Raw genomic sequence first — 20,222 nt, forward strand, 5'->3', positions numbered from 1 at the left:
CAGTATAAAATTCTTGGTGTTTGTCTTTCTATCCCTTATCTCTTTTATTGCTTTACAATCTTTATTTGCTTGTGTTTCAAGAAAAGGTTAAAGATTTCCAAAGGTTTTGAAAAGAACATTTTTTTAATACAAAATCAATTCACTCTGTAACATCCCATTTTAATAGTATCAAACTACCAAAACGAAACATTACGTAGATGCTACAAGAACAACTAGGTAAAAAAAACCTCTTTCAAAATAGAGATCTACTTTTGTAGATCTATCTAACAACTCATATGCTTCTCCCTCACCTCTAGCTGGAACAACTAAGAAGGTGAATCCCTAAGCTAAACCCTACCACACACACAAGGTTAGTCCCTTACTGCGTGATAGGCCTCCAGGTAGCGCCTATACTAGGACTTCCTAGTACTCTCACCACATGTATTAATCCTCTCTATTTGAGAATGAAAGGCCATTAGAGTGTTAGGATAACCCTGATGTTGAGCTCCCTGTATACATTCTAAAATACTTGAAACCATACCGAAGGAGTTCCCTGTGTGGAACCCATGTTAGCAACCGTGAAATCATACCGAAGGAGTTTCCCGTGGAACCCATATTACCAACCCTAAAACCATTTGAAACCATGAACATATGTCACTTTACTTTCACAATGAATACCAATATATCTCATCTTTATATCATACATCAAATACATGCATAACTTCACCAATAAACCATCATAGAATACTTTAAATATTTTATACACCATCCTCAAAGTCAAAACATAGCTCAAAGTTATCATAAAATAAAGAAATATTCAAAACAGGTTCTGGACTAGTCACTTAGTGCACCAAACTCGTTGTGTGAAAACATAAACAATGGGTTCTGCTCACTCATCTCTTGCTCAGTGCACCAAGTTTGTTCGCTCAGCTAAAGCCCACTCGCTCAACACACCAAGTCGGTTCGCTTAGCAAGACTGCATAATTCTACAGTACCAATTCTACACTATGATTATATATATATGAGTGCATGTAAGTGGAGCTAGTCTTCAATATCTATGTTTGAGTAATTATGCATGAGTGCATGTATATTTTGGTTATGTATGTGCCATGAAAGTGAGGGGACTACATTTGTTTTATCCAAATGTCATTATGTTATCATGGTATTTTGTAAGAAGTTGTAATATTTTTATATGATGTCATGAGGTTATGTATGATTTCTAGTATTTTTATATATTGTCGTGGTGTTTTATAGGAAGTCGTAATATATTTATATCGTGATATTATATATGAAACTATGGTATTTTATATCTTGTCGTGGTGTTTTATAAGAAACCATAATAATTTTATATGATGTTGTAGTGTTGTATATGAGTCCATTGTCGTGGTGTTATATAGAAAGTCATAATATTTTTATATGTTGTGGTGGTATTGTATATGAAGTTGTGGTATTTTAAATGTTGTCGTGGACTTTTATAGGAAACCGTAATATTTTATATGATGTCGTAGTGTTGTATATGAAGTTGTAGTATTTTTATATGTTGTTGTTGTGTTTTGTAAGAAGTCATAATATATTTATATGATATTATGGTATTGTATATGAAGTTGTGGTATTGTTATATGTTGTCGTGGTGTTTTATAGGAAGTTGTAGTATTTTAATATGATGTTATGGTGATAAACAAGAGAGTTCTACTTTGGTAAGTAGGCCTTGTTTTGATAAATAGGATCAAAAAATAACTGCTTTAGTAAGTGGACCTTGTTTTGGTAAACAAGAGAGTCATATCTTGGTAAGTAGGCCCTATTTTGGTAAAAAGGATTGTGGAAGTGATGTTTTGGTAAGTGAGTCATGTTTTGGTAAACAAGCCGAGTGGCCGAAGTACAGAAATAAACATAGTTGGTGGTGATGATAACACGGTCTGTTTGAATTGAAGTATGGATTGACAATGTTTGATTGTGTGGTGGATTTGATTTGAGTAAGAGTGTTATGAGCTTAGATTGTAATTGATAATCATATTATTATATGTTGTTTTGATGTTTATTTTGTTAGTTCACATTTATATTGGTAATATTTACCTATAATGATCATATTTATACGGGACCAGATGATATTACAAAGAAGATTGTTGATGTTGTGTAGAGCGAGAGACGAGTGGAAAATTATTGTTAGAGTTTTCAAAACATTCTTAGACAATTAAATGATTTATGTTTTTGTACGTTATTTGAAGTTGTAATTACATTAATTAATATTCTCTAATGTTTTTGTTTATTTCACCATAATGAAATAAAATTTCAAATTTTCACGAGATGGTATAAGAGTTATATTTTTTTAAAATAATAAGCATTGTTTTACTTACGCATGACGTCCTAAATTAGAAAATTACATATTTCATATTCTTTATAACTTTTTTCTAATATAAAATGTTGGTGAGTGATTTTGGTCAATTAAAATTTTTATTAAACGTGTACTCAAATCTCATTTGTAGAGATTTTTTTTTTAAATGAGATGTTAGAATTTTGTTATTGTGAAGAGTTGAACATATAACATGTCCCACTCTTCCTTCTAAACATTTAAATTAGGTTTAATTGCTTCCTTTGTCCCCAGTTTGGTTGAATTGTGTCAAATTCATCCTCATTTTTAAAAAAGTTTCATTGTCGTCCTCACGTGGTGTAAAAGTGTCAATTGAATCCAAACGTAGAAAAAATTTGTGTCAATGTAGTCATCTGCGTTAAATACACACTAACGGTGTTAAGTGGCTGATTATTTGGCACTAGAGAATTAAAACGTGGCAAATAAGTCACAGTAGTGGTAATGAGTCATCCAGATTCTAACGCCTCCTTGCGACACCATCAACTATTGCCCGCAGCTTCTTAACAATAATCAAGAACAAAATGCGACAGGGTCTTCTTCCGCGCGACTCAACCTGCCCAAAATTGCCAAGAAAGGAAAAAAATATTTTGAAATTACAAGATGAAGAACACCAATCTACAGAGAGGAAAACAAGAAACCCACTCAAATCGCAAAATCAGAAACCCCCAAATTTCCAAGTCGCGACAATAAGGAACCCCAAACTTCGAGTCAGACGCGACTTCCCTTCACTGCGAATACGCCGGAACACGAACCTAGCGCGGAGGCGCCGCTGCTGCAAAGGCGTCGCGGCTTCAACATCCACCACGCCGCGATAAAATGAAAGACGCGCCTGAGCCATTCAAAATCGCCTCCCTCCCTGCAGGAACGAACCGGCCACGGAGAAGCGAAAGGGAGTCTTCCCTCCCTGCGAAGCACGAACCAGAAATTAGGAAGAGGAAAAGAAAATGGGTACCTCCCTCACCGCGGAACGAACAAAGCGACAAAAAAAAAAAGAAAATGGGTGCCTCCATCTTCTTATGAAGCCGCGACAGGGAGGAGAAGAAGAAAACAAACCCTAAGTTGGGTTATTCAAGAACAGAAACGAGGATTGAGGAAAGATTTGGACTTCTAGAATTGAAATTTCCAAATTGAATTTAATTAAGGTTAATCTGAAATCTCAATCGTCGAGTTCTTCCTTCCTAAGGACTGCCACGTCATTACCACTACTGTGACTCATTTGCCACGTTTTAATTCTCTAGTGCCAAATAATCAGCCACTTAACACCGTTAGTGTGTATTTAACGGAGATGACTACATTGACACAAATTTTTTCTATGTTTGGATTCAATTGACACTTTTACACCACGTGAGGACGACAATGAAACTTTTTTAAAAATGAGGATGAATTTGACACAATTCAACCAAACTGGGGACAAAGGAAGCAATTAAACCTTTAAATTAATCTTAAAACTCTTAAATAATGTGGGAACCACAACTTTTCTTACCTTCTCTCTTCAAACTTTTCCTACTAAATCAACCTTATAATTCTATTTGTAGAGTTCTGTTATTGGGCGTGAGATCATACCCAAATGAATAAATCTCTATCAAAATAGGTATGCGTGGATATGTTTTGTTTCTGAATCAAACATCATGAGAACAAGTTAGGAATTCTCCAGATTTTTTTAAGCTTTTGAACTAATCCAATAATATAGTAATTAAGGTATAAGAGGATTTACTTTTAAATCATGGTTGAAATATGGGATTTGCTATGTTTTGGACTTGTTAGTAGTATATAATGTTTTGTTAGATTAGATTGAAATATAAATTTTAGTTCGTACTCTTATTGCACTGTTAAAACTTTGAATTTCATTGTCGAAATTTTCGCTTATATGTCCTATTCGACGGGTTTTATCCAACTAAAATTAAAATCAGATTTTAGCAAGAGTATTTTTCCAACGATCCCACAAATTACTATGATTTTCGCAAGTAACCTTTGTGTTGCAAAATCTGTTTTAATATATATAAATTCACTATATATAGTGCTATGAATTTAGCAATGGACACATTTAGCTTCGCAATAGAAATATTTATTAATTCGATGAAATTTCGTAAGAAAGCAGCTCTCAAAGCGATTAAAAAAGAAACCTGTATCGTTTCTATTGGATCGAAAACAAATTACAAAAAGTGAATATCAAATCCAATATATGGTGTTTTTGCAATGTGCAACCTAACTTACTAGAGACAGATACCATGGTGGAACATGATTTGTCTGCCAATAATATAAACTTCATTCTATCATAAATCCAATATGTACAAGCGTTGGTATTGATAGAATTGGAGTTTTACTATATTTGCTTAAATGAAATTTCAATTTATAATGAAAGAATAACACGAACAACATCGAAAGAATAAAGTTTTCTCCATCAGTTATTCTTCACAAGGACCTTATAATGATAGCTACGTGAACATGCTATGAAACATAACATGTTTAACAATCCAAATGCGGCAACCACGAAATAGAAGTTCTCTAATCTGCCCTTATTAATGTCTCCATCAAGCCAATCTGGTTGGCCTTGCTTCCCAGTGAAAGAATGCACAATGTTTACTATGAAGCTGCTCAAGTTGCTAGCAGCTGACACATTGAGGCATAGCAATGAATTTGCAATACTTCTCAAGCCCTCAGGGGACTCATTGTTGAAAAACTCAGTGTGACCAACTGTTGCAAAAACATGACAACATGCTAAAAGAATGAACTGAGGAGCCAGCCACAGCACTGATATGGGTGCAACCCCATCCGATGCCCCAGATGAAATGGCCAATTCCCTTCTCTTGATCTCCACCAACCCTGAAACCACCATTGATAGAAAACCAAAAGCATGTCCAAATCCAATCCTTTGAAGGGCTGTCAGTCCCCCTTCTTGCTTCGTTACTTTCTCCAGTGCAGGAACAACAATTCGATCGTAGAATGGGAGCAATATGCCTATTGACAGCAGCATTATCACATTTATTGAGCCAGGATGAATCTCGAAGTTATGTCCCAAGTGCCTATCCATTTTCATGGCTTGTGATACTCCAAATATTGCTTGTTGTCCTAAGGGAATGTTGACTATGATGCTGGTCACGAATATCGGCATGATTTTCAGCAAGCATTTCAGCTCTTCCACTTGCTGGATGCTACTTAGTCTCCAAGGCTTTTTGTTCAATCCATCATTGTCCAAGTCGTTCTCCACCACTATAGCAGCTTTGTTTAAACATCTAATAAACAAAAACCAATCAGTAACACAAGAAATTATGCGACCCCACAAAGGAATTTACCTTTTTGTAATCTTAAGAAGCAGATTATAATTTCAGGGACTAGATTAACATTTAACTTGAGATATATCATTTACCCAAAATCATTTGTAAGAAGCAGCTTTCCTTCTGAATCATTTTCGAGTGGTGGATCGTAAAGTGCTGCTTGTGTGTCCCTGGCAGCATACATACGAAAATGGCGCTTGTGTTGTGCTGCAACTAGCACTTGAACTATGCTAGAAAGGTTGCTTCCCTTAGGCTTAACATAGGCATAAACTTTGGAGCCAGCAAAGAAGAAAAGGATTGAAACAATCATGTACACAGTGGGCAGTGCAAAACCAAGGGTCCAACTAACAGAATCTTGAATATAAACCAATACAGTTTGGTTTATCAACATGACCAGGGTCTGTGTGGTGTAGTACAGAGTGTAGAAGCTGCTACTTCCATGCCTTCCTTCAGCAGTGGTCAAATCAAATTGGTCAACGGCAAAGGGAACACTGCAAGGCCTTATTCCACCAGAACCAATCGATAACCAGAACAGACCAAAAACTAGCACACCCATTTGGAAATTTGATTGACCTTGGCACGCACCATTCTGCTGCTGCTCAACGGAGCATGGTGCAGGATGAAATTGTGGCACCCAAGCAGTTAGCATCACAGTAACCATGCCCTAGACAAATAGAAACAAAAGTTAAAATCCAAATTATTATACATTCACCATTGGTTTTATTGTAATTGTGTATGAAAAACCTGAGATAGAAGTTATAATCAATCCAAATGAAAATAATAGGTACCACAAGGCTGGCAAAGGATGCAAGGGCAATTGTTCGAAACTTTCCCAAGTAGGCATCAGCAAAAAAGGCTCCGATCAGAGGAGTAATATTGGACACAGCAATCCATGTGTTCAAAATGTTTGCTGAAAGAACCTGATCCATGTTATACACTTTCATCAAATACACCACAAAATTCGCCTGCATTCCAAACGTTGCTAGCCTCTCAATTGTGTCATTTCCTGCACATTTCATTCTAATTATAGTCCCAAGCACATTTCCATTTTGGTCTCTTTAACTTAATAAAATGTGACAAGTTAAAAGTAACACTAGTGAAAGAATCAATTAGTGCAAAAAACTCACTAAATTTAGAAGATGAAATTCAAGTAGCAGAAGTTACAAGACAGACCTAGAATGTAAGGCATGGCTTTCCATCCAGGCTTTCTAGAGTGTGTGTTTGGCTCTGATTGAGCAAGGCTTTCTTCATCTAGCAATTTCTGTTGCAGAGAGGGCATTGAAGTGCGTTTTCGTTTAGCAAATGAAAAGAGTGAGCTCAATCTATCCATTGTTAATAGCTTAATCAGTTTTTGCAACTGTTGTGTAGAAAATCTGCAAAACTATGGACCTTATATAACACAAAATTCTTGGTCTTGCCTATAGAGTAAGAAACTAAAAAAAAGGTACAAGTGCTGATCTGTCATGCAGATGCTTTAGTCATCACATGAAAAATCTGCTAAGAAGTGCTTTTTTACTACATTTTATGATTAGGATTGCTTTAACGTTTGAATGTATTAACTATACCATTAATTAAATGCCTTCCTTAGTTCTTATAATTCCTTCTGTAGAACTTTGACCAAGTTCAAAGTTAGACTAGTTACTTTTATTAAGATTTAGTTATATTATTTTCTGTCAAAATATCCTTAATTACTAATCGTTTTCTAAATTCAATGAGTAACAAATCAAATGTATTAATGTCTTTCTTGCCTTTTCTTTATAATCTAATCTTGTATCCTACAAGGATCATTCAAGAATTAATTTTTAATATTCTCGTCAACAAAAATTGAAGCGATGGATAGATTAATTATGAAAGACATTAACATAACTACTAGAACTAATAAAAATAATTTCAAAAATTAAAATATGTTTCATTAATGTGAGGGTGATTATATAAAAGTATATAAATTTATTATTTATAATTACATTATTTAATTTTTTAATCTTGATAAATGAATTAAACCTGTCTAATAAAAAACATTGGAACTACTCTTGCTTCTACTTAAGAAAAATAATAAATAAACAATTTATTGTAGTTATTTAGCTACTAAATTAAAACGTGTAGTGAACATATCTTCTAAAAAAGAATGTTCAAACAAATAATTGAGTTAAACCCACTTAATTAAAAGTGACATGACAACAAGGTTATTCAGGGTATGCTTGTTTAAAGTTTTTTCAGAAAAAAGAAATTTTTTTTAATAAAATAATCATGTATTGTTATTTAATAAACCAATTGTTCTAATAGGAAATTTTAATTTTATATTTTGGCTAAGTTATCATATACTTTAACTCGTTTAATTAAACTTGACAAATTGAATTAGTATTATTATAGTGTAAAAAGTTAAAACTTTTTAATTTCTTAAAAAATTTGTGATACAGAAGTCTGTGGGTTCAGTCCAGACACGGAACGGTTCAAAACTTGCCGAACTGTGGCCCATTTTACCCCTAATAGCTTTCTTACGTTTACATATTCTTAACTTTAGTGGTTCTTGTGTATACATAAGGAATATATGTTGTTTAGTCCAGTTTATATTTTATTTAAAGAATACTTCTAAATTTCATTTAAAAATAACATTTTTAAAAATCAGGAAATTATCTTCAAAATTCCTTTTTAGTCTTAAAAGCTCATTTAAAAATAAACATTTCTTTTGTAAAACTATATTTGTACAAAACAAAACTCTTATACTGAAAAAAAAAACTATGTATAAACTTATAGTGTGGAATATTAGTTATAACAAAAATAAACATTTCTTTTATAAAATTATATTTGTTAAAAAAATATATGTTATTATTGTCTAGCCCATAACGGTTCAATAAGTATATAAGATCCAAGTGTAAAATTTGGAAAAAAATATTAACAATCCTAAAATCAAGAAAAAATAATATTTATGATAATATAAACATAATTTAAGATTAATAAACTAAATTCAGTTATTATATTTATTAATATGTTGTTATATCTTAAGTTTTATTTATTTATTTGTTATTATTTTTCGGACATTAGCACATCTACGAAAACATATAAATATCCTCTATCACATATAATTTAATACTTATTCTAAATTCAAATTGGAGTCCTTACAGTGGATTTTTCCTTTTTAGCGATGAGAGGCTCAAATATACATTGGTAGCTGGTTCCTTCCACTTTGGATCAACTTGGCAAATTTTGGTAAAAGCACTAGAAATTAAAAATAATTTACTTGGTAAGTTGAAAAGAAAAAGACCTTTAGTACCAATTTTGTTGTAAAAGAAATGCATTTAAATGCACGACGATCAAACTTAGTTCTTTCAAAACAAAATGGTCGCAAAAGCCAAACAACAAACATCTATGAGTTTAGTGAGGTGAGGAATGTAACATCCTAAAAATACAGTATAAACCATATATGAGAATAATCACATATTAATAATATGACAGATCAGTCTTACGAAAGATCAGAAGCACAGTTATGGTCGAATGGCCTTACAAAATCGTACAGAATTTAAAACTGTACAATGGTTATAACTAGACCGAACAGTTTACAAAATAAACTTATAACGAATGGTCCTACAAAAGAAGAGGCCAACAACTAACCGAACGTTCCTAAGGTTCGACCTTCACTTTCACCTCTTCCAGTGCTTCTTCCAGCAACTCTTCTCCTTCTGCTCACATCCACACGGATGATCATTGCAACAGGACCAACAACCGAATGTACAACACAGACAAGATAATAAACAAGGTAAGCTTATGTAATTTAATTGATTCAATAAAACATACAATTTTCTTGATTAAATCAAACAATAACCAAATCATAATTCATACATCATGGCATGCAAAGACCGATCACTTGACTCTGGCTGTCCGGACTGTATGAATCCTGTGTAGCTACGACGTTTGTGCACCCGGGTGATGTAGTAACTAGGACACCCTCAACAGTTGCCACCCGAGGTTAATCTGTTCCGTCCAAGTTAACCTTATGGACTAGGACCTCCTGCTATTCCCACACATGACTTACTCCTCTCTACGTGAGAATGAGTAATCAAGGAATATCAGGATAAACGCCGGCTAAGCTTTGTCCACATTCATACTTTACCATTCAATAACCACTTTCTGAGATATTCCTCCCTAGAATACTCTTTCATAACCAAACTATTTCATTCGCATAACATTTCAAATTCCCTTATACTTCATCATCAATATATTCAACTGAAATAAGATCACACTTTCTCATCATAGCACAAGTCCGAATGGAATAACACTTCTTAGAAACTAATAATGACCGAGCGTTATTTACGAATTTATCCGCTTCAATGAACAAACCCTTAAGAGTTCAAACCGGACGCCACGAAGCCTAGGCCGAGTACTAAGACTCTAGGCCGAACACCCTTTAAAGACCAATACTGTTTGACACTAAATACTAATAACTGATGAGATACTATGAAGAAACGAACGCTATTGAGTTTGGCCGAAGACTCTTACTTTAAAAACGGTAATAATAGATTTCTGAAACGAAACCGAACGCTTGGTTTAAGATCGAGCCCTATAGAAACTGAACGCTACTTATACTTAGCTTTTAGTATGAGACTAACATTAAAGAGACCGAGTGCTACTCTAAGACCGAACACTACCAACTTAGTACAAGTAAGATATTGAGCACTAGTATAAGAACAAATGCTCATAAGAGACCACACAACTCAATAATACCGATCGCTATTACTAACATAAATACTAATACAAAACCGAGCACCATATTGAACGAGTGTTGATCTAAGACCAAACACTTACAAAGAACGAGCGCTTAGTACAACAGAAGCACTACGGAGACCAAACACTCATTTGCATATATTTAATAATATAAAATTGATCGTCATTAACTAAATTCTCTACAGAAGAATTTAGTTTAGACGGACGCTCAAAGGAAAACTGAACGGTCAATACTGACTCTCGGTTACAGTTTACATAATTCTGCAGAGTATTATAGAGTGACTCTCAAACAATATCCCTAAAGCATGAGAATTCAGTTAAGACCCTACACTTACATGAAGAATCGAACGATCACGAATGACGCTCGACCACAATTACAGAATTTACTCAGAATACTGCAGTTTGAAGATCAAACCCTATTTCAACTCAGTTCACACCATTTATCAGTCATCCATCCACACATTCAAACATGCAGTAATACGCATATTTCATACTCATCGAATAATCAAACAAAGTATCATACAAACATACAACCATTCAAAACAAGAATCTTAATCAAATTATATAAGCTTCCCTTACCTCTAAACGTAACCGAACGCTCACGGATGCAGAATATAGCTCACCACTACCAAAGACCTTAACGTTCGACAGTCACGCTTTAAGAAACTGAACCAAACAGAAGACCAGAAATACTCAGAATAATATGATCCGCTCAGGCAACTAGAAATATGGGTTTGCATGCGAAAAGAAACGAACGTGCTAAGGAGAAAGTAACTCACCGACTTAGAACCACAACTCGATCGGTTTAAACGAAAGCCCTTGATGCCGGGAGAGTTCAAACAGTGCCTGAGAGGTGATCAGAAGTAGAAAAGATGAGATTTTCTTAGAGAGAAGGTGGAGATGGTAGAGAGAAGGAGGAGATTTAGAAGGTTGAAGATGAATGGTGCATGCAGAGAAGTGGCACGACAATTTGAAGTTTAAGTTTTACTCCTACCGTCAAAACCGTTCGTCCAATCTGCATCACACACCTGTCTTCCACTTTCTGAATTTCAAACACCTCTTTCGCTTACACATGTACTCCACTAAGTTGGGGTTTTAAGGGTTCTGACAAGGAATACAATTATAAATCATATCTAATAGTACTTTTTGAAGTAACAAGCGAGTTGAAAACCGATTATTAATAATGTGAATAGTGTATTCAACAATGAAGAACCAAAATTTGTGAAAGTTTAACTCGAAAAAGTAAGCATGATGTACATGGAGATTGTGTTAATGCTTATGTTCAATAATTCAATTTTGTTGTAACACATAAAATTTCTTGTAAAATACTTTTATTTTGAAAAAAAAATGATAAAATCTTTTACTTGAGTTGTTTCAAATAAACATCAAATTATTCTTCAATGAGAGTAATAAAATAGGAAAGTGTGACTTTTACTTCAGATTTAATTTTTAATAAATGAGTCCAAATGAAATGGTTGTAATTAACAATGATAGTTAACAAAAATTATGACCTTGAAAATAATTGATACTTAAAGACCTCAAAAATGAACATGCATTAGTTCAAAAAATCTAGAAGATGCAGTATGACTATTTGGAAAAGACAAAATCTTTTGTTTAGAGTAATAACAAACATCACAAACTTCAAATTTATGAAAAGGAAATTTTATAATAATGAGAAAAATATTTGCTTTATTACTTTGTTAGAGACATGACCAAACTTTAAATGCCACAACATGGAATCATTCAAAATATTATTAATAACAATATTATTGTACAATATATCATGCAAAGTGTTATTAATATGGAAAAACATTGATTGAAAAAAGGACCAGTATTAAGTAAATGCACTCAAGTCAAGTCATTCTTAGTAGAATTCAAAAGACAAAAGAGACCTTACTTCTTCTTAGCTATACCTTCAAAAGGTGAATTTAAGTACCACAAAAGAGTACCATAAAATTGTAAGAAATAAGTTTGGAAATAAAAGTCAAATACATTACAAAATGATATGTACATATTAGGCAAAACCAAGTCACTTAATCCAACACTACCAGACAATTTCACTAAAACATATGGTTAGGAAGAGAAAAAGGTACAAGTTCAACAATTAAAAAACAATTAAACAAATATTAATAATAACAAATGGAATAATGATATCATGATACATTTTTACATTCATTTGACATAGACTATAAAGGTAAAATAGTAAAAAAAATGTAAATTTTTGTACTGTTTTAAAAAATAAAAGAATAAAAAGGAAGTAAAAATAGTGTCAAATAAATGTAAAATATTTAGGTGTGCCAAAAAATAAATTCACAGTTCTTGTACAAAGAACATAGACCAATCCAACTCAGTTTTTTACAAACCAAATGAGGCACGTTGCTATATCTATTTAAAACTACATTCTACAAAAATTAATAGTTGGTTTTCTTACTAAGGTTTATTTACCTATAAACCACATTTGGTTGTTTGTAGGAGATCAATCACAAATGTACACAGAATCACACGTTATCCACCAAATGCCAAAACATTTAACTTTATGATTAGGCTCCGTGTTGCCAGTGGGTCCTTCAACAAATTTACATCTAGTATATTCTATGTTAATGTATATCTACCTTCCCAATATCAACATCTTAAGCTACCTTTTGCATTCTTTACTAATTCATTTCCACCAGTTTTACTTTCTTATCCCTTTGACCGTATCCATTTATAATCCAATAATTAAATAAACTAAGAACTGGCTAGTGCTCATCAACCTTGACCTTCACTTTAGTTAGATCAAAGTAAACACAGATGTTTAAAAGTTAAATTACAAGTGTTCTTTCTTTTCGGATCACAAACCTGCTTTTCACCTTAGCTCAATAAGAATCCCAAAGTATTATGATATCTTCCAACACACGCAAGAGCAAGACATTCATGCCTACTTTCTTTCAATTTCTAGAGTATACCCATCTAATCTTTTAAAAAAAAAAACCAACAAATTAACTCAATATTTACTGTTATTTCTTTAGTTTTTGTCCCCCTTCATTTTCTTAGAATGTCTAGAACTATTAAATATATAAAAAAAAAGAAAAACATTTTCATTATTAGATTGAAAACACACAGCTATTACACATCTTATTATCATGAATATAAAATACCTTTTTTCACGTGAATTATGTCAAACACACAACATCCTAAAAGTTATTTCCACTGAATAAAATATGAAAGCAGATAATATTTTAAAGGGTGAGAACTTTTACTTGAACTTTGTCATGGGCGAACCATGGTCATGGACAAGATTTCGTGAAGAAATAAATCATGGTTTCAAACGATGAAGAATATATTCCTACTGATAAAAAGGAAATCATGATCTACGTTGCAATAAGCTTATTGGGTCGAAGAACTTCATATTAATCAGCAGTAGCAATGGAAGATCATCAATAGTGGAAAACTGATGATACCTATAAAGACGCACAAAAGTCATACTTCCGAATAATAAACCTTTATGCTAATAATTGAGCAGTACCCGTACGTTGCATGGGTTCCAATTTCAAAAGTACAAGTTCTCATTTAAAAGTAACCAATTTATAATTTTTTAAAAAGTTAAGGAAGTTCGGTCTCATTATTCATTTTTGAATTCAAATCCTTATATTATAATTTTTTTTTTCATTTAAATAATTTGAAGTTTTTAATGAATTTAGTTTTTAAAATTTTAAGTGAAATTTAATGGACAAGTTTTGATTAAAACAAGATATTGTCTGTATGACTTTGGTAGTTGAATACAAGTGACCACAAGTTTATAATTCAATAACAACATAAAATTGTTTTGTGCTATCAAAGTATGATGAATTTTCAATGGTAATCAGAACTCTTAGGACACTGTTAAGGAATCATAGGTGAGGTTTTTAGTAGAACGCGTTGGAATATATTTTTCTTAAACCATTTAATGCTTTGATACGATTTTAAATATATCTTTTAATAATTATTTAACTGAAACCATTGTAAGATCGATATAAACTATACCAATATTTCAATTAACATCCTGAATGAGCTAGTTGGGAAAATGTTCCCACACCAATCAAACTTGTTTCAGTGAACCACACCTGAACCTTGACTTGCACAGCAGATTCAGTATTTCACCATGTTTTGCGTTTGCTACTTTTTCCTCAATTTGATGTAAAAGTCCGGTTTTTCACATACTGTTCCTGACAATTAATTTAATTACACTTCTCCCAAGGGTGTGATTTCTTAAGGAACAAGCATTATTAATCCATTGATTTTTGTAACAACTTTTACAACCTTCAAGTGTCTCACTTCACTCCACACGAGCAGGCTCCAAGACTTGCAGTTGATGTCAACAGTTTCAATGTGACCGTATTCATTGATTTTGTAAACAATATCAAATGGGGTATGCCGTTGTAACACTTTATTGGTCCACTCCTGTCTCATCAGAAGAAAAAAGGTTTCATTTTGAAATTTTGGTTCAGAAAAACTTAGCCCAAAAAATCCACCAAGAGTAACAGTAAGATGTGAATCTATGACCGTCTAGTAGAGTTTGGTGCGGATGGTAAAAAGGTTTAAGCTGTTAGATAGACCTAGGAATTGGTGTTTTTTTTACTATCTTTAACACGTATAGTAGTGTTAAAATATTGTTTGAGAGAACAAGTTTCACATCAATATATATTAGTCATTGGTTCTGCTGAGTTTTGAAATTACTTGCGAATCATATTCATGGAAGAAAACAGGTAAAGATGAAGTAAATGTTACTAATGTAATCGTAAATACTGAGAATAAAGCAATGGTTACGGTTTTGAAGAATTCAAAAGACAGTAATAAAGGTGGTGTGGTGTGCACACATAAACTTTCATTCCAAAGTAGAAAAACAATACCAATTTTGTTGATTTTGGTAGGGAGTTACAAGTAGCAAACCTTAAGATTCTCCTAGTAGTAGTAGTAGTAGTAGTAGTAGTAGTGAGGGCTTAACAAGACCAAAAACAGAAGGTTTGATCTTCAACTGGGAACCGGAACGTGAAAGGATTTTCAGGTGGTTCATCATAGCAGACATATTCAACTTCAAACTTTGGTAGGAGTGGCATGTTTTGGCTGAGGATGTCTTCCTCATCCTGTGAGAAATCCGAGTGGTCTGGTTCCAGAGCATGAGAGGAATCTGCAGGCTCAAAGATTGAGGATTGGTTTCCGTCAGTGAAATGTGGGCTCTCCGAATCAAGCACGTCACTTTTAGCTGAATTAGCATCTTTCTGTTTGCTTATTACCATAACAGGAAGTGCCACTTTGGATTCATTTTCAGAACCTCCATTTATGATCAAATCCTTCTGCTCTTTATGCCCTGAGTTGACAGCATCACAGCTGGTATCATCCAAATTCTGTTTCTCTTTCTCTCTGGGAATCACCTTCTTCAGAGAATAAACCTGTAACAAGGAAAAACTAAACTGATAATCTACTAAAGAACTAAATTCATACAGAGGAAAGAAAGAGCAGAAGAAGATTTTTTGAGTGAGTGTTTGTTATTATTGTTGAAAACACTATGTGGAATCTTTTCTAAACCACAAGTTGTTGAGATTCACTAGTTTTGATTGGTAGACCACAAAAAAGAAGTTAAATGGATGACTTTATTTATGTCTAACCATTGTTACCTCTTCCTTGAGTTTGGCATTCTCTTGAACGAGATTGTCATAGTCCCTTTTGAGAATGTCAAAGCGAGCTTTCAGCATGCCATAGTCTTTTTCTAGCTGTTTGGTCTTGAACCTTGCCCTACGGTTTTGGAACCATATGGCCACTTGCCTTGGTTGCATGCCAAGTTCCTTTGCAAGTTGGACTTTCCTTTCGGGTTCAAGCTTGTTTTCCATCTCGAAGTTACTTTCAAGGAACTGAACTTGTTCGCTTGTGAGCCTCCTTTTCTTACCGGGTTGATGTGGGAATACCTCAAAATCCTCATCATCATCGTTTTCTTCTCTCTCAACCCCTCGGAAGAAGGGTCTATCCCTCACATTCACAACATTAACCAAGGATTTTGAGCCTGAATTCAAACATCAGAAAGGATAATAACCAAGCTAAAGAGTTCAAACATAAACGGTTTTCAGTGAAAAAAAAAATCTTTTTTAACTTGGTTTCATATGGGAAAGATTCTATATCAGAAGAAAACCAGTATCTACAAGAAACCCAATTCTGATTTTGTTAAGAAAAATACTTTCTAAAAGTTTAGAAGTTTTGATGAGCAAAAGAAATCAGCAACTCCAAGGAGCTCATGAAGGCACATGCCAGAGACAATAATCAAGAAACCAACAACATGATCATAGCAAATCACCTTGGAAAGAAGGTTGAGAGTTTTGAACCCAAAAGGTTTGGATATGCTCAGGGGAGCATGGAAGCCTTTCTTTTTGGAGTAGAAGCGTCATGCTTGAACCCCCATTCAGCTTCTCACCAGCCATGGCCTTCTTTATGGAAACTTTTTGGTGAGTTAATAGTATATATAGGTAGAACTTGCAAGACTGTTAGGTGTAGATTGTTGATAGAATTTAAAAAACTAAAGGGTCATAGTCAAATATAGCGAATAGAAGGAGCAGAGGGATGAGGGTGTTTATTTTGATCAAAATGAAGGGTGAAAGGTGGAGGTGGTGGTGAAGAATGTGACGTGGGAATAGTGAGAGTGGGGAGTGAGCATCATATCCATAACAGACAGAGGAATCAAAATTGCAGGACGAAGGGTGGTGCATTCTTCTATGTTTTGAAAGAGACAGAGAGCATGGTGAGAGGGAGAAGCAAGAGTTTTATCTGTGTGTTGATGGGAGTTGGAAATTTGGTGTTGAGTTGAGAAGTGATGTAAAGGGAGATTCTGTTGATGATAGTGGGGAACTATGATGGGGTTTATATGGAGAGTCATGGAATGGTGAAGCGATTGGGGAAACATTCACAAACTAGGCCCCTCCAACCACACACAACTTTATTTTTTATATTTTGTTTCTTGGAATCTTCTTTCTTCAAAAACCAGTTCCATCAAGGTAGTAGAGACTTCTTTTTCCTTCTTTAAGCAATTCATTTAATTAAGAAAACTACTTTATTATATACACTTATTTTTTTATATTTAGGAAAAGAGATTTTCTTTCCCTTTTTCATATTTTCTTTAAAGTAACTTTTTTAATTGAGATTATTCAAATTGTTAAAAGGCATGCAAATAACACGGTTTTGTTAACCTCCTTCTCAAATATTTACCTATTTAAATAGCACGAAATATAATTAAATTTTAATTATTTATTAATTTAAGTAATGCTAAAAATATCTCTTCTTTTATCGTTCTTTCGCTCCGTTTCGCCTTCTTAAACCCTTAACGCATCACACGTCACACTGAATCGCTCCCTACTAGTCCCTAGCATCAAGCGCACCGTCGTGAGGCTGTGGACCAGCGCAACCGTCTCACCGGAACTCTTAGGGCCGCCGTCGCTCTTGAATTCATTGTTGCACCAGCGTCCGAAGCATCTCCGCCTTCACACCGAAGGTTATTTCTTGTTTTATCTTCTATTGTCCTTAGTCATACTCCGATTTGGCCCCTGTTTTGTGATCAATTATGTCTCCCAAACAGTACTCTTTGGTTCCATGATAAAAGTCCACATTTATTCATCATTCAATCAATATTGGAAAGGTAAACGTAATTATATACACCTAATACCTAAATGTCGATTACGCCTTGCATGTTGAAACTTTTCCTTCCATTTTTCTTTGATCGAACGCCAGAGGCTGATGAAAACAAGAACTTAATGTTATAATTGCACCATTAGTTTTTATCTAATTTTATTACATCATAATGAAAATTGAAGAGTAGCTCAGGTAGTTAAATTCGTGTTAATAGGTTTGCATTATGCTCATAATCCTAGTACTCTAAAGCCTAATTTATAGACTTGGAATCAAATTGCTTGTTTATGTATGGACAAGACAGACTTAGGATAAAGAAAAGTGAATCAATTAAATAGGAAATGTTCCAATTTAAACATAGCAGAAGACCAAATATAGCTTTCAAGAGAAACCACTAAAAAGGGATCTTTGACCGGAATTCTCACTGCCAAAACTCCAAACAAAGGTAATCTTTAGGTGAAACATTGTGAGTAAAGTCTCACTGGAATATATGATTGTAGGATTCAAAGCTTGACATGGTTAGATGAAGTCTTTCTAGAATATATACTTCCATATTGTGATCATTTCATTTTTACAGTCAGTGTTGCCCTTCAAAGGATTTTCTTAAATTGACTTTTGTGATTCAATTCATCTGCTCCTTGGATCTAACCATTATTCAACACAATATATACTCTTTGAAAGAGATTTTGAAAAATTATCTTAAACAAAATTCAACACCTCATCTTATGTTTCTTTTTTTATGTTTACATTGCAACATTAAATTTTGATTATTTGTGTATGATTATTCCATTTAAAATTATTGTTCTTATTCTTATAAAAGAATTTCCTCCCAAGATATGTATTAATTGGATGAGACAAATGTCTTTAAATAGATTCATTCAAGAAATTATTTTAAAATCTTTTATTTCTGACCATGTCTTGAAACTTAAAAAAACAAACATTTTATGGTTAAAAGCAAACTATTTGAACTTTGTGTGGTAGGTTGAGTAAGTTTTTATTTAAAAGGGTTTGGAAATGGTTTGATTTGATTCTATTCTTTTTTATATAAAAAATATAAAGCTCTTGTTTATGTTTAAAAAGGAAAAAGAGCATTTAACCCTTAAACTTCACTCATTTTATAGTTTACATATACTCCTTAAACTTTAATTTTATTCCAATTTATTCTTAAACTTTGTTTTGAAAATTTCCCTGGCTGTCCTATTTGGTTCTATTACATCATGTATACAATTGTGTCGGTACCGAAAGATCTAAGTAAATTCTCTGATTTAAAATTAGAAAAAGGCCTTAAAGAGAAAAATATTAGAGTCCCGGGAATAAGGAGTTGGACTGTCTCGGTGTCATTTTCTAAATATAAACTTATTTCTATCTTCATTCTTATGATTCTTATAATGGGTATATATATATATATATATATATATATATATATATATATATATATATATATATATATATATATATAGATATATAGATAAAGTTAAGTGAATACTTTAAATAGATATTTGTGGATTGGATATAGATATCATATTATCTTATTTGTTATCTTATTCATGAATACTTGTTATCCATAAAAAAATAAATTTATATTTTATTGGATTAAATTTATATTTTATTAGTTTAAATTTAATTTAAATTTAAATTTATATTTAATTTAATTTACATTCTATTTTATTTTTTTTAATTTTGTTTGGATTTTATTTTAAACATTTGTAAACTTTTATTTTTAATATTTACAAGTATTTATGGAATTCGTAAATTATCGTTGATATTTTATTTGGGCAATTGCTTGTTAAAGTTTGATGATTTTTTATTTGGGCAATTTCTTATTGCATCGGATAGTTTTCTTCTTCACCTCACTGGAGGTGTGTACAAGTCCCAAAAGGTCTTTTACTTGATAACTCAATTTCCTCTATCTCTTCCCACACTCCTTACACCTATGCTTCCTTGCATCGGTCCGCCTTTTTCCCTTGCCACTCTAGTGACGTTTTCATTCCAGTGTTGTTGCTCTAGTGTTGCATGAAATCGTTGTGTGGTGGCCTTGAAAAATTAGGTTTACTTCATTTTGTTTTTTTCTGTGGATTTTGTTGATTGTTTGGTATGCTAACATTTTTGGATTATAGAATCTTAGAACTTATTATAGATATTGTGATCAGGAAATGTTTTCAACATAAAAATATGTTTTAAATTGTATAATCTATAATGTATTTTTAATCTAAACATATATTTTAAATTGTAAAATCTAAAATATATTTTTTATA

At 33.0% G+C, this 20,222-nt stretch overlaps 1 protein-coding gene and 1 pseudogene across 1 annotated transcript; both read right to left on the reverse strand.

Moving 5' to 3' along the window:
* Positions 1 to 4,748: 4,748 nt before the first annotated feature.
* LOC108321391 (protein NRT1/ PTR FAMILY 2.13-like) lies at positions 4,749 to 6,901 on the reverse strand (annotated as a pseudogene).
* Positions 6,902 to 15,153: 8,252 nt separating this feature from the next.
* Positions 15,154 to 17,227, reverse strand: LOC108318779 (homeobox-leucine zipper protein HAT5). The gene is made up of 3 exons (XM_017556392.2): positions 16,646 to 17,227; positions 15,975 to 16,357; positions 15,154 to 15,749 (listed from the first exon to the last, which is right to left on the reverse strand). Exons 1-3 carry the CDS (start codon positions 16,767 to 16,769, stop codon positions 15,300 to 15,302), a joined length of 957 nt encoding a protein of 318 aa, XP_017411881.1. The 5' UTR covers positions 16,770 to 17,227; the 3' UTR covers positions 15,154 to 15,299.
* Positions 17,228 to 20,222: the final 2,995 nt, after the last annotated feature.

Source organism: Vigna angularis, chromosome 1 (assembly GCF_016808095.1).
Source record: "Vigna angularis cultivar LongXiaoDou No.4 chromosome 1, ASM1680809v1, whole genome shotgun sequence".
Classification (NCBI taxonomy): domain Eukaryota; kingdom Viridiplantae; phylum Streptophyta; class Magnoliopsida; order Fabales; family Fabaceae; genus Vigna; species Vigna angularis.

Coding starts and splice junctions, on each gene's coding strand:
- LOC108318779 (XM_017556392.2), bottom strand. CDS start 16,769: ATGGCTGGTGAGAAGCTGAATGGGGGTTCAAGCATGACGCTTCTACTC. Junction 16,358..16,645: donor CTCTCAACCTTCTTTCCAAG/GTGATTTGCTAT, acceptor GTTTGAATTCAG/GCTCAAAATCCTTGGTTAAT. Junction 15,750..15,974: donor ATGCCAAACTCAAGGAAGAG/GTAACAATGGTT, acceptor TCCTTGTTACAG/GTTTATTCTCTGAAGAAGGT.